At 46.4% G+C, this 14,110-nt stretch overlaps 1 protein-coding gene across 2 annotated transcripts; it reads left to right on the forward strand.

Annotated features, from left to right (window-relative positions):
* Positions 1–1,401: 1,401 nt before the first annotated feature.
* Positions 1,402–13,825, forward strand: ppm1ba (protein phosphatase, Mg2+/Mn2+ dependent, 1Ba). Of its 2 annotated transcripts, XM_040179116.2 has the most exons (7): positions 1,402–1,812; positions 6,426–7,295; positions 7,700–7,817; positions 8,464–8,578; positions 8,866–8,923; positions 10,088–10,104; positions 10,785–10,905. In XM_040179116.2, coding segments are annotated over exons 2-7 (1,170 nt in total). In that variant the 5' UTR covers positions 1,402–1,812; positions 6,426–6,434; the 3' UTR covers positions 10,786–10,905. The 2 variants fall into 2 exon arrangements, with proteins under 2 accessions (XP_040035050.1, XP_040035049.1); XM_040179115.2 differs by lacking the exon at positions 10,088–10,104 and having other exon boundaries at positions 10,785–13,825.
* Positions 13,826–14,110: the final 285 nt, after the last annotated feature.

The raw sequence follows: 14,110 nt of genomic DNA on the forward strand, positions 1-14,110 counted from the left end.
ACCATAAAGAAACCTTTCTTTTCTATGTTAAGCAGCTGATAACAATGCAATTCAACATTACAGCATGCAGTCCCCTTCAACACAAATTGTGTGTGTTTCTCCCCATTTATATAATGTAAGAGGCAAAATAAACAAGGGCCTGGTGAAGGAGTGGTTAACCCATCAGTAAATGAATCCATCATCATGAACACATGAATATGCATATGCTGAGGTGTCAATATGTAGAAAAAAAGGGTACACGAGAGTCTGTTTAAAAACTATAGGACACCTGCATTTAATGCAGTGGACAAGCTGCAGTCACAGTACTGTTGCCCGGGACTGAAGCCAAGAATGAACAATTCATTATCAGTGAAGTCTACAGAGACCTTAGAGAAGCAAGAATTATAAAGCAATGTACTGTGAATATAATGCACTCTTGCTTTGCACACCTTTTTGTAACCTTTATAATCTTTCCCAGGAGGTTTGCAAAGCCAATAGTTTATGCCTCTTGTACCGTACAGATTGCTGAAGACTTCTAATTGGGTTAATGATTCCATTAAAAATATTAGCCTAAATATTATTTTGGGTCAAACTAAAACTTCAGTAGGCCTGCCCCCTTGCTGAGAGATTATTTAGAATATCTGGCTGAGCAGGATACATTAAGGCTCACATTTATAGAGACATGGTACATCTAAACAAAACATATTTAACTCCCAGAGCTTCAGATATTTGAAATACCAAAAAATTAGTCCAAATGGCGCCAGCAGAACATGACCTAATTAAGACATTTTTATAGCCATCATCATAATTTTGTAGATTTTTTGTGCTTTCAAACGGACAGCTTTATTAAGCTTAGTGAAAAACAAGGCTACTGCGATGCTAGCAGCTCTGGATGCACTCATACTTTCAGCTCAATGCTGAGTGAGACATTTTAGGTAAACAAAAAGGTTATAATTAATTAATTAAATTAACTTGAAACACACTTTGAAAGGATTACAGGTAATAACTGAGGTAATTAACCAAGTTAACCTAGGTTAATTTTCTCATATGCTAGAATCCTAGTTAAAGGCACTTCTTGTTGGCTTCACTTTTTAGAAACAGAGGCGGCCGCCTGGTCGTTTCATGGTGTTTTAATGGATTCACAGATAATTTATTGTAATTATGCCTTCATGCCTAACTAATTTAAGGACACGTCAAGCCCAGCCTCTCACAAGTAAAAAATCTTCCCTTAGGGTTACTGGTTTGAGACCTTCAACTGAAGCCGAAGTTTACGTAACAATCGAGCGTTTTGAACTTCTGTTAGCGCGACTCCATGTTTATACAGCTCGGGTTTACACATGTCTGACTGACTCATTTCTTGACCAATCGTGTCTCAACTTTGAATCAGCTTTCGTCCAATCACAGAAGAGAGCGAAACGATTGCCACACCTCCTAACTGCATGTTGAAAAAGAACGTCATCTGCCTCATACATTTAGCTTTAGCCAAAATTAGCTAGCCGTTCAAACCATAGACATATCCTGCCGAAACGAGTGTTTTATTTCCATTTCAACCAGCAGCCTACGTAGCGGTTATTTATTTGAGGTTCCCCGTGTTTACTGTGCCAAACATGTATATAAAGGCGTTGTTCCGATGCAGAGACATGCTGAAAGCAGAACTGATCGTGTGATATGCTGGCTAGCTTGATCAAAGCTAGCTGAGGAACCGGGGGGCCGAGAAGAGAAAGTGGCTAACATTAACGAGAGATGAGCCTTTGATAAGAAGCCCGGGTAAACACACGCGCCACTGAAGCCACAACAACAAGAAGGACTAGTACGTAGTTATTTCCCTACGAAGTAAGTAACGTCTCTAGTTAACGTCTCCTACTAACATTGGCTAGTAACCCGCTAGCGTCCGGGCACTTTGACAACTGGGAACTTCGCTAGCTGGTTAGCATAACAAGTAGCCTCCTTTTCGGCTGGGGGCCACGGACTGTCAACCAACGCGTTGGTTCAGTGAGATACAAGGTTAACTGTTATGTTATCGTGATGAATCATCGTGGCGATTGTGATTTATCAGCCATGATTAAGTGATTAAGACGCCGGGGTCCTATTTCGTGAAGTGATTGACGTTCATTGTTGCTTGCGATTTCGCTTCGCTATTGGCAAATGCATCATCAAGTGGTTTAAATGTCAAACCGGCTTATTTTTGTAAATGCGCCACGTTTCGTAAACCACTTATATCTCAGTGTTATGATAACATCTTCGCGATTGCGACTGAAGACGTCACTGTTTTCATCATTTAGAAATGGCCCAGTGGTGAATAACTGCCTTTTTTTGTTTCAAGTTGCCCCATTGAAAGGAATTGAGGTGCTTCTTGATACAGATAAGGACCAAGAGCACAATTGATTTTACACCATCTCATCCCTAAATTCTGAAACGCTCACATGGATATTAATTTACTGTCAATGTGCACAGTAAAGCTTCTGACTAAAAGCTGAAGTTTACCACATGCTGTGTATTCCCATCATGTGTATTCCCGGTGAAACACCAGTGCAGGAATTCACTCAATAACTTGCTCGGTTGTGGATCGTTTTATTGGGTTGTGTGCTCGGTTTGTGTTGCAGAAATGGCAGCATCCTCAGTGGCATGTTTGTGTTGGCACCTCGATGTGAACTCTTGCACTAGTCCTGCTGTTTTAGTCCGGGACTCCCAATGGCTCGGCCAGAGACATTTATCCATACAACTCGGGTCGTGTGTAGATCCACTCGCTTAGGATGCAGACGGTGTTAATTAACCAGCTTGAAATAACTCAAAGATGAATTGGTACAGTGCCAAGCGGTGCAGATGGGTGGGTTGTGATGTGTGCATGTGTCGGGGACGAAAAAAGAGCTGAGTGGCTGATTCATTTTCTATATTAGAGGTAGACGGCATAAATACAGATCTAGCTATATGTTTTAATCCACACGTTTTTAAGGTGACATGAGAAGGCAATATCACCTTTTCTGTTGTCCTGTTCACTTTATGATCACCCTCCCCCCTCCGAAGGGTCATTCACCCCCCATAAGGACATTTGGTATCTAAGATAAACACGCATGATGTTTGACTCTTATCTGTGATGTCAGACTGTAAAAACACTGTGATTGGGACCAGATTTTCCGAGGCTTCGGACATTTTGTTTGTCTGTTGTAATATTCGCATATTGCATGCAGAAGAAAGCAGTGTGTACATGTTAAATCTTGAGCAAATGCATCAGATGCCATTCGTTCACACTCCGAGTCGAATGAAAGGCCGTCCGTGTGTCTGTAGAGAGAGCAGGTACTTGCACACGTCTTCTTGCTACAGAGAAACCACTGACATTGTAGTAAACTATGACACACTTCCTCTATGACAGACTCCTGTGGTCCCCGACGCCACAGCGCTGAAGATGACTTTGGGCTGTGTGTTCAGAGAGCACTTGTTACTGGAGTTTGTCTTCTGGTGCGACTTTAAAGAGGAGTCATCAAAGAGGGGACTGAAAAGTCCTTCTAGCCCGATTCCATTTTAGATACACCTTTTATCATAACAGGGCATTTCCAGATACTCAGATTTTTTTCTTCTCCCCTCTTTCAAATGTGACCTGACCTGACATGGCCTAACGGGTCTAAGCAAAGCCTTCGATGAAGTCCTTATTGTGACTTACTGATTTACAGCAGTTGTTTGGTCAACATATTACTGGAAGTGTCTGTGCTTAGTATCAGTTCAAGATATTAATCTGAATCAGAGAAATATTCAGTGTTTAGGGGCGAACAACCCACTTTGTAATAACATGCATTCCCTCAGTTTGAATATGATCGCGATCCGCCAAAGAGTCCTACCTGGGTGGTGTGTGTTTTTTGAAATCATTCACTTATTTGCTCATTTGCTGTTTGCCACCACATGGTTATTTTCAATAGGATGATAAAGTTTGTCAGATCATGAAACCAATATTTGTGGCATGATTTCAGTCCACTGCATCAGGTAGAACAATTCGCCCCAGATATACAGGCAACAGTAATACATAGTCAATGTTTTTTAAACACAGCGCTGGTCGGGGAACAAATCAGCCCCCCCCCCCCCCCCCCCGATATTTAAGGGTGTGGAAGGAAATAGTTTATTTGGCACCAACGTCATTTGGTATTGGATTTTTTTTTATTTGGGAACCGGGTGAAAAACAGTCACGCGTGTTTGGACTATTGCTCTTTATCTCTATCACCCTATGTATCACCCTCTGCAGCGCTATGCTGGGTCTACGTCCCCCACCGGCCTGTTCACAAGGTGACCCATAGATAGACGAGGAATGACACCAGCAAACTGTTCTAAAGTACAGCCCCACCACGGCTGTACAAAAACAAATACTATCTATTCAACCGAGCCGAATAAAGCCGAATGAGGTATCTTTGACTCACTTTCAGGCCACTGATATTGGTACCATGACTTTATAAACAATACCCAGTCCCAACTGCTAGTAGAAGCAGAGAGAGAGACAGCCAGACCTATTTTGTCCGTGGCAGTTCGCGCGCCTGTGTGTAGTGTGTGTGTTTGACAGGCTAATCTGGCCCTGCGTGGATCCCATCAGCAGCTGACTGTTAAATTGAGTTAGCGAGTTAAAGCTGCCCCTGCTTGTCTGGATTCTGAGACCTCCGGGCCGCTCGCTCGCCTCTCGGCCAGCTTCCTACCTCGACTCTCAAACCGAACAAGCCGGAGCGAAAGAAACAACAGCGAAGTGTCAGTAAATCAGAGCCAGTTCACTGAAAACCGCCCGAGTTGAGAGGGAGAGCTAACCCCTGTGTGTGTGTGTGTGTGTGTGTGTGTGTGTTACATAAATGGGCCCCATGAAGATACACACACCCAGAGTGGTCTGTTTGTACACTTCTCTTGTTGCATGCTGCAGCCACCGATCGCCATTGCTTATGTTGCTATGGCAACTACTCAGCTGCCACTCCAAGTTGGGAAACCATAGAGACACCAGACTCCAGCCCCCCCCCCCCCCCCCCCCCCCCCCCCCCCCCGCCCCTGTAAAAAGCTGTAAACCTAGGGGATATATTATATTATTTTTGCAGGACCAAAGTACTGTAAACAAAAAGTACTGTTTGGAGTTTCTTACAATGTTTTAAAAGTTGAGTGCTCTGCAACATCTGTCAGTGAGACAATCAGTGCATCGGTTATTGATGGAAGCATATTAAACACTCATTCATCTCCTTTGTCGCCTGCTCTTTCAGCTGCTGTGCGAGCGACACAGCGGTTTTCTGTTGTCCAGCTGTTACACACAAACGCACATCCGGCCGTGCTGTCTGAATAGGTTTATATTTAATGAACATATTAACCTGTAAAACGACATCCGTTAGCGGATTAGCCGTTAACTATTGACGTGGCTCCTCTGAAGCCAGCCGCAGGATGCGCTTAGGAGTCCGTGAAGCACATCGACTGCGTGAGGGAGGAGCAGGCCGTCCCACGGGCGCTGTAGAGCGCTCGCTCGGTTATTCAATTACTGTTTGTCTGTAAGGTCAGAGAGCTCGTGTGTCCACACATGCCGGTGTTTCCCCTCGGCGTTTCCCCCACAGCTGGTGTGTCGGTGCGCAGAGAGCAGTGGAGGATTGGAATTGTGGAGAGAAAAAAAACTTGGGAGACTTGCTGTTGATGTTTCTGGCCAACGGAGCTTTTAAGCCGTCTCTTCGGTCTCTTAAGGCGCAAAGCAAAGTGGCTGTGCTATTTCTGCATATTATGAGCTGTGGTCACTGTTGAGCTGAATTATTGTTTTGGGTAAACATAAAAAAAAACCACACGCGGGCTAGAAAGCTGCAGCAGTCCCAAGTCGTTAGCAATGTGCAGGGTTCACATTTTCAGCAGCTCAAAGATGTAGTTGAGATCTGAAACCTAATTTATCTTCTTCATCTTACAAATGAAACCTTGCTTGACTATTAATTTTGTGGTATTTTGGCAGCCTAATATTTGAACTATACAGAAGGTATAACACAAGTTATCACTACTGGTAAATGGGCTGCACTTGTACAGAGATGTTCTAGTAGTCCATCCACAAAAATAATAATAATAATAATAATAATCAAATTACACTTTCTGTGGCACGTTTACAAAAGCAGCACTACATGTGATTATTCATACACTCATTACAGCTGATTGATTACACAGGGCCACCAGTCGCTAACGTTCACAGAGTAATGTGGAGAGGATCTAAACATGCCGGCAGCGCTGGGTAGGGGGGCGTTTGTGATTATCAATAAATAATAATCTGTTTTTGTAAAATAGTGTGGCTTTCATCCCTGGTAATCACTTGGAGAAATCAACCAATCGTTAAGTCAACAAAAACGGCCAAATGTACGATCGATGGCTGTGCGGCATTTATTCGTACTCGCCTGCTGCGACTGAACCGTTGACCTCCGATTCATTGTCTGTTCCTCCTTCTCAGTGTGTGTGGTTCCCTTCCTCTGCAGGGCACAGCCATGGGTGCGTTCCTGGACAAGCCCAGGACCGAGAAGCACAACCTGCACGCCGAGGGCAACGGCGTGCGCTACGGCCTGAGCTCCATGCAGGGCTGGCGGGTGGAGATGGAGGACGCTCACACGGCGGTGCTGGGACTCCCGGCGCCCGGTATGACCGACTGGTCCTTCTTCGCCGTGTACGACGGCCACGCCGGCTCCAGGGTCGCCAACTACTGCTCCAAGCATCTCCTGGAGCACATAATCGGTGCTAGCTTGGTGCAGGCCGACGACTCCAACAGTGACTCTCCGACGCCGGCGCCTCCCACCGTGGAAGCGGTGAAGGTCGGGATCCGGACGGGCTTCCTGAAGATCGACGAGCACATGCGCAGCTTCTCCGACCTCCGCAACGGCATGGACCGCAGCGGCTCCACGGCGGTGGGCATCCTCCTGTCGCCCGAACACTTCTTCTTCATCAACTGCGGCGACTCTCGGGCCGTCCTGTACCGCAACTCGCACGTGTGCTTCTCCACGCTCGACCACAAGCCCTGCAACCCGCGCGAGCGAGAGCGCATCCAGAACGCCGGCGGCTCCGTGATGATCCAACGGGTCAACGGGTCGCTGGCCGTGTCCAGGGCCTTGGGGGACTTCGATTACAAGTGCGTGGACGGCAAGGGCCCCACGGAGCAGCTGGTTAGCCCGGAGCCGGAAGTGTTCGAGGTGGTCCGGGCGCCCGAGCACGATCAGTTTGTGGTCCTGGCGTGCGATGGCATCTGGGACGTCATGTCCAACGAGGAGCTGTGCGAGTTCGTGAAGTCTCGGCTGGAGGTGTCCGACGACTTGGAGAAGGTCTGCAACGAAGTGGTGGACACCTGCCTGCACAAGGTGTGTGCGAGTGTGGCCGAATGTGGCGAGCAGGACTTTGGCTGTGGCCGCTTTGGCCTTTTTTTTAAATGTGTTGAAAAGTAGTTTGCCATAAATTATTTTTCTCCAAGAAGGCTTTTTAAGTTCCATTCGCTAAATATATTTACAATGAGGATTGTAAGGAGGATTTAGACCATGGAAAAAAACATGCTTTAAAAAAAAGCATCTTTGGGCTTGAGACTGCGGATCATTTTTTAATTCAATTCAATAGTAAAAAATAGCATATTTATAGTAAAATAATCAGAAGGGTGCGCTTCACTGTGCAGACAGAGATCAGCGTAATCATTTCTTTGAGGCCTGAACAGCAGCTTCTCCTCTCACCTGCTCTGTCTCTGTTGTTCTCTTCCCCCCCCCGTCCACCTCAGGGGAGTCGGGATAACATGAGTGTTGTGTTAGTGTGTTTGCCCAACGGCCCCAAAGTGTCGGAGGAAGCTGTGAGGAAAGACGCTGAGCTCAACAAATACCTGGAGTCTCGAGTTGAAGGTGAGTGTGGATGGAGGAGAAATAATGTTTTACTGTGTGTACAAGCATTACAGAATGACTGAAATTTTTTGCTGCTTCAATTTTTCTTTATTTTCTCCTCAATCCGCTCTCCGGTGTCGTGTGTGTGTGTGGTTTAAAGTTATTCCAAGAACAACTGATCTAAATGGGTTCCAAGCTGTGAAGAAACCCAGAAGCGGTTTAGGCTCAATGATAAACGTAGTGCAGCCTTTTCACTCTTAAGACTTCCTTCAACACAAAATCCTTCCAATTTATATTGGTAGGATACTGACGGTACTACTATCCATGTGTGTAAAACTATAAATTCACGGTTTGATGGGTACTCCAGAGTAGGTTTCATTTCACATTCCAGGGTAAAGTTCAACTGTGCATGAAGTTCAAACAGGCCTTTGGCTTCAGGTACGGTTTCGCACTGGAAGATGTAGAGGAGACAACGCGGGAGAGAGGAATGCTCTGGCCTCATGCCACTCTCACCCGAGTTACAGCCCTCCGTGGGTCCCCCCCTCTCTCCGTCTCAGACATAATAATAAGAATAATGATTTCATTTATACAGCACGAGTTTAAGAAACACCGTTTACAAAGTGCTTTGACAGACGAAGGAGGAACAACGTGTCTGGTGTTATTTCAGAGATGCTGTCTCGGGCCGGCGAGGACGGCTTTCCCGACCTGGTAGCAGTGATGAGGAACCTGTCCACCGACATCGGCATGCCCTCGTTGCCCCCAGGGGGGGGCCTGGCCAGCAAGTAAGGACCAGTCCCCCTCAAAGGCTCACTCGCTCTTATTTCAACACAGGATTTGTACGTTAGTCCACGGTCATAAACCTCTGAAATAATAAATAAAGGCAGTTTTCCAGTTTGTGTAGATTTTAATATTTCATTGGGACTACATATCTACTGTTTGCATTTGTCACAGTGCAATCAAGAATTGTTTATTCTTATTTCCAACAACACTTCTCTGTCCTTTGTTTTTCCACAGAAGGTGTGAATTTAATAGCTCAAAAGATCTGATCACACTTTTGTTCTCCCTGCAGACGCAGTGTTATTGAAGCAGTATACAACCGCCTGAACCCATACAGAGAGGAAGATGGGGTCAGTATATGTGACGACGAGCTTTGTCCTTCTCCTGCTGTACTCACACACACGCAACTTATGCTAAAGTCCTGAGGCCATATAGCACATCTGAGCTGCAGTGGCCGGTGAAAACCTCCCCCTCCTATGTTGATTCATCCCGTCTGGAGGACCAAGCTGCTGATTTTTCCTGCTTTGGTTTACTTTCACTCTCTAAACGGTAGCGGTCAAAGTATCATGATTCACGTCAGAAGTGGCTTTGGGACCACGTTAATGATGCACACCCTCCTGTCTGCCTTCTCAATGGGCCATGTACGCATGACAACGCGGCTTCCGAAGGGTCCTGAGATCCAGCTGAAATCCAACTGAAATCCAGGGATGGCAGATGAAAGCATTTCCGTACTGACATATTTTTGGACATATATTCTCCAAATGAGGCCCTTTCCTTGAACAGTTTGTTTGTTTCGTTATGCTTAATAAGCAACCAGGGGGGCTTATATCTGGGACGCCTTCATAAAACCTGTATAGAAGTCTTTGTATGTGGTAAACAAAGGTGATCACTTCAATGGGTCGGAAATATCTGCAGTATTACGGCTGTCCTTCCCAGGAGCTCCCGAGTAGAGCCGCTGCTTCTTTGCGTGGAGCCAGTTGAGTTGGTTTGGGTACTTTGTAAGGAGCCTCCCCAGGGAGGTGTTCCAGGCACGTCCACCACGGGAAGAGGCCCGGGGAAGACTCGGGACTAGCTGGAGAGATTCTCCACGTCAGAGCTGCTACGCGCTTGGGAAAGGGAAGTTTGGGGTCCCCTGCTGGAGCTGATGCCCCCGCCACCCGGCCCCAGATAAGCGTTTGGAGACCAGAGAAATGCCATGAGAATTAGTGCGGTGGCCACTTTTTGAGCAGTTATCGGGACCCGGGGAGTCTGAATAGGCCTGCAGGGGGCGCGGCTCTTGGATGACATGAAAATAAAAACCCTAGTTAAGCAGTTTATATGTCATGGGCTTTTATTGTGAAAGGCGAGGATGGAAGGAGTAGATCTGGTACAAGTTGTCTGTTGAAGGCTTGAATGTGGTGTGTGGTCATGTGTGTAAACACGCACGCGCCCCCGTTCTCTCTCTCACACACACACGCGCTGATAAGGGATCTATCGATTTGTCTAACTGTGTGTTCACCCTTTGATTAACGCAGCCCTCCTGTTTCATTTGGTAAGTGATCATATATAACTGTTACACCCCCCCCCCCCCCCCCCTTTCTTCCAACCCCTCATCTACACTCGTACATGATTAAAAAGAAAACACACACAAAGAAGTTCTTACAGGCATGTAAGTGGCGACCTGCTACACGTGTTCCCCTGTCAGTCCATCAGTCTACGTCCTGGTTTGATCTACTCTGTGTTATGTGGAGGTGTGTGTGTGTGTGTGTGGGCGTGTGCAGAGACGACTGTGCAGGTTTGATGGTGCTCGTCCTCTGGTCCTGTCCGCCCCCCCCCCCCCCCCCCCCCCCTCTCGTCCCGCGCCCTACACGCATGCATCGCTGTCTCACTCGGTCTTTGCTCACCTGCACGCACGTGTGTCTGGAAGTCTCCCGTTTTTTTCTGTGTGTTACTCCCGCAGTGAGACGAGGGGGCCTCGGGTAGTTGTGTTGGCGTGTCTCCGCAGAAGGAAACCCACGCACACTTGGATTCAAAGTGTTCCCGGGCGCTCGCTGCTTTTCAAATCCGTTTTTGTTTGGGTTGTTGTTGTGTTTTGAAAGGAAACCTGTCCTTGGAGTCCAGGTCGGGGAAGGAAATCGGTGAATGTAACCAGCGTTTTCTCCGTTTGATAACATGTGTGCCCTCGTATTCATTCCTTTGCTGTCCCCCCCCCCCCCTCCTCTCTCTGTGCAGAGCGGCGCCGAGTTGGAGTACCACTGGTAGCTGTCCAGCACCACTGCCTGATCCCACAGGAGCAGGACCACTTTTCCACACGAGATCACATTCATAGTCACTTTTAAAATTTCCTCTGGGATGTTTTTTTGTATTTTTTTGTATTTTTATTCCCCACACACCGAAATCAATCAAAGCAGTAATCCTGGATCTGAAACCAACAACACACCTGATGTGGAAGACTGCAAAAAATATTTAGTCTGTTCTTTTCGTAGAACAAAACCAAGGGATGGGGGGGGGATAAGAACAACTGCGTAATTATCTGGAAGCAGAACTACATATATATAAATACACAGTATGTGCTTAAGAGAGGCGAACAGGCACCGTTTCTCTTGCCCCTCTTTTTCTGGCTTTCTTTGTTTTTGTCGTGGAGGGAGGGAGCCCTGCTCTGCTTCCTCAGACCCGAACGGGACAGAAGGGAGGCCGTCACCGGTCCCTCGGCGATGTTTCTTAAGAAACCGAATGGACAAAAGAGAAAAAAAAAAGGTTGGTTGGCTGCATTTATTTTTGGCATTATTTGTTTTTGCAGTGTGGGCAGCCAATCGACCCACACGCACAACCTGCGAGTCCCACGGATCTCAGGCGACGCGGTCCAGCTCAGGCCGGCCCGGGGGGGGGGGCGCGACAACCTACCCGCCTGTGCACCCGGCGGCCGAGCACAACTCCTGGTTTTGAAACGTCACACCGGCCGAACACTTTAGTCAAACTTGCCGATTCATCACCTGAGGCGACACGCCCGAGCACAAGAGGAGCTCTGAGTGGGGGGGGGTCCGGGTCTGTCTCTTCTCTTCCTCTGTCCCTTCATATAACAGGAGATACACGGCTGTCATTTGCACTGGCGAGCCTCGTGTATAAGAGATAGAAAGCTAGTTATATATTAAATTCATATTCATATATATATATAAAAATATATTTTGATCCGTTTCATCTTAGTTCCCACCCGTGGTGTTAGTTGTGGCCTTGTGTGTGTGTGTGTGTGTGTGTGTGTGCAGACAAAACAGAAGTTGGACACACAGCAGCGTTCCAAAGACAGGTTTTGGGGATAAAGAAATTCCAGCCTCACCTTCCTCCTCCTCCTCCTCCTCCTCGACACACACAACCCTGCTTGTGCCACAGCTTGCCTTTCTATCTATCAAATGCCTTTCTTTTGTTGTTTGACTCTTTCTTTGATGCTTTTGGTGTATATGGCATTTTACAGTAGTGAGCTCCTCTGATGAGAAAACAACACGGGCAGCATGAAACGGACCTCGGACGCTGGCGCAGGCTTTTGGTGTTTGACTCTAGGAAGCAACGGAGACACTGAAGGGACAAACAAGAACTGCCCCCTACCCGCCAAGAGCTGTGTTCCACATTGTCGCCAAAATTGCAGTTCTTCATCTCCCCCCCCTCCCTTACAGCTCCTTCATGGAAGCGCCGGTTTGACTCTGTTCCATGGACCAGCAGTCCGTTTCATTCCCCTCAACCCGATGATCAATAAGTGATGATACGAATATATATTTCAGAAGAGGCCTCCTCTTTTCGGTCTGTCTGAAACCAATGTGGGCATTGACAAAGTGGATACACATACTTTGCATGTGTATTGTTTTTTTTCTTCCTGTCGGTGCATTTACATTCGGCTATAAGTACATACAAACTGTAATATACACTTTCTTTCTTTTTTAATCATTCATTCGTGCATTCTGACGTGGTAGTGTGGAGAGACAATAGGCCCGACCCAGTTTGCTGGCTGATTAATGTTCTTGTGGTACACTTGCTCTTGATGCCATATGACAAATAGGTACTTGGACTGTGTGTAGTTCTTTTGCAGTTGTTTTAATGGGATGATTGATTGTTCTCTGTTTGTGGCGGAGGGACTGGGACCTCTACTTGTGCATGTTTTGTGATTGAGGGAGGAGTGTGTGTAGTGTGTGAGATGTACTGGGGGGGGGGGGGACCCTGTGGGCGTGTTCAGTGTGGTAAACACGTACATAGCGTGTACTGGAACATGTAGCAGGGTATTATGCATCATTCTCAGAGCAAAACCCCCAAATAGTTGCTGGTTTTCACTGCGTCTGATGTTTCGTTGTCACTGTGGACTCCCACTCGCTTCCTGACGCGTTAACGGCCAATTAGGTTTCACCACACTGAACAGACCATTCTTTAATTGTTTTAGGTTTATTTTTAAGCTGAATGAGACACTGGGCTAGGAAAGAAATTAAGGGCGAGAAGGAGGAAGATTCTTTTTTTTATTTTTTATGTAACCCATTAATTCCCACTCGATTCCACTGCATGGACAGACTACAAGCAGCACTGAAGCGTCAAAGCAGCTTCTCATCAGTCATTTAATGACTAAACCTCGAGTTTCTCCCTTCGTTTTGAAGGAAAGGAACTACCTGAGAATCATTTTTGTTGTGGAAGATAATATTAAGACTAACAGAGGAAGACCTCCCGCGTTTTCTAAACCAGTACTTGGTGATCGTTTGACCCTTTTCAGCTTTCATTTTATTTCAAGTTACGCAAGAGAGAATTCAGTCTCCAGGACACGTGGTTGTCGTGGTCGGCTCGGGTTGAGTGTAGCGCGAGGGCGCCAGAAGGGAGGCGGGATGTTTGATACGACTACTACGCAGCAGGAGGCAGACAGGACGTCCCTCATGTGGGCTTCTGAGGGCGCAAATGAACCGTAGCACCCTTTGCCACATCCTTCTGTCGTGCCCGTTCACTCTTTGTATACATATTGTTAGAGTTGACAGATTTTTTTGATGGTAATGATAAATTCCGCACTTGTTTTTTTGTTTTATTTATTCCAATGCTTTTTAGCTCTTCTAAAGAAAAGCTGTGTTTTGAAGGCAGAATAAGGTAGTGATGATCTGGTGTGCATTTCAGAGTATTGTGTGACCCACTCAGCTTCAGGTTTATAGGACACCATCCCTCCTTCCTGTTCTAACTTCCCAATATGCTATTGTGATGTTACAGACCAATACAGTGAACATAAACGTCAATAAAAGATGGATTTAAGTTTCAAATGCTTCCGAGGGTTTTATTTCAGTGTGGCAACTTAAAATGTGGTCTGTGTGTATTTTTGCTGGCTTCCCCAGTCCAGTACTACACAATAGAGGGTAGTACTCAGTGCCAGAGTACGCAAAAATGCTTCTCAAAGAAGAAAATGTACCATGTAGCTCAGAAAATAATGCATAAGTATTTTCCCCAGGGCCTGCATGTACACGATGCATTTACTCAGCTTAAAGTATAATTTACTATAGTCGCCTTGTAGTTTGCCACAGCGTTGCCTATTTAAAATTGAACCTACT

The sequence above is a fragment of the Gasterosteus aculeatus genome, chromosome 6 (assembly GCF_964276395.1).
Source record: "Gasterosteus aculeatus chromosome 6, fGasAcu3.hap1.1, whole genome shotgun sequence".
Classification (NCBI taxonomy): domain Eukaryota; kingdom Metazoa; phylum Chordata; class Actinopteri; order Perciformes; family Gasterosteidae; genus Gasterosteus; species Gasterosteus aculeatus.

Bases quoted from the DNA above. Each gene is read 5' to 3' on its own strand.
- ppm1ba (XM_040179115.2), top strand. From the start codon at position 6,435: ATGGGTGCGTTCCTGGACAAGCCCAGGACCGAGAAGCACAACCTGCAC. The intron at 7,818-8,463 runs GTGAGTGTGGAT...GTGTTATTTCAG, and splicing joins CCTGGAGTCTCGAGTTGAAG to AGATGCTGTCTCGGGCCGGC. The intron at 8,579-8,865 runs GTAAGGACCAGT...TTCTCCCTGCAG, and splicing joins GGGGGGGGCCTGGCCAGCAA to ACGCAGTGTTATTGAAGCAG.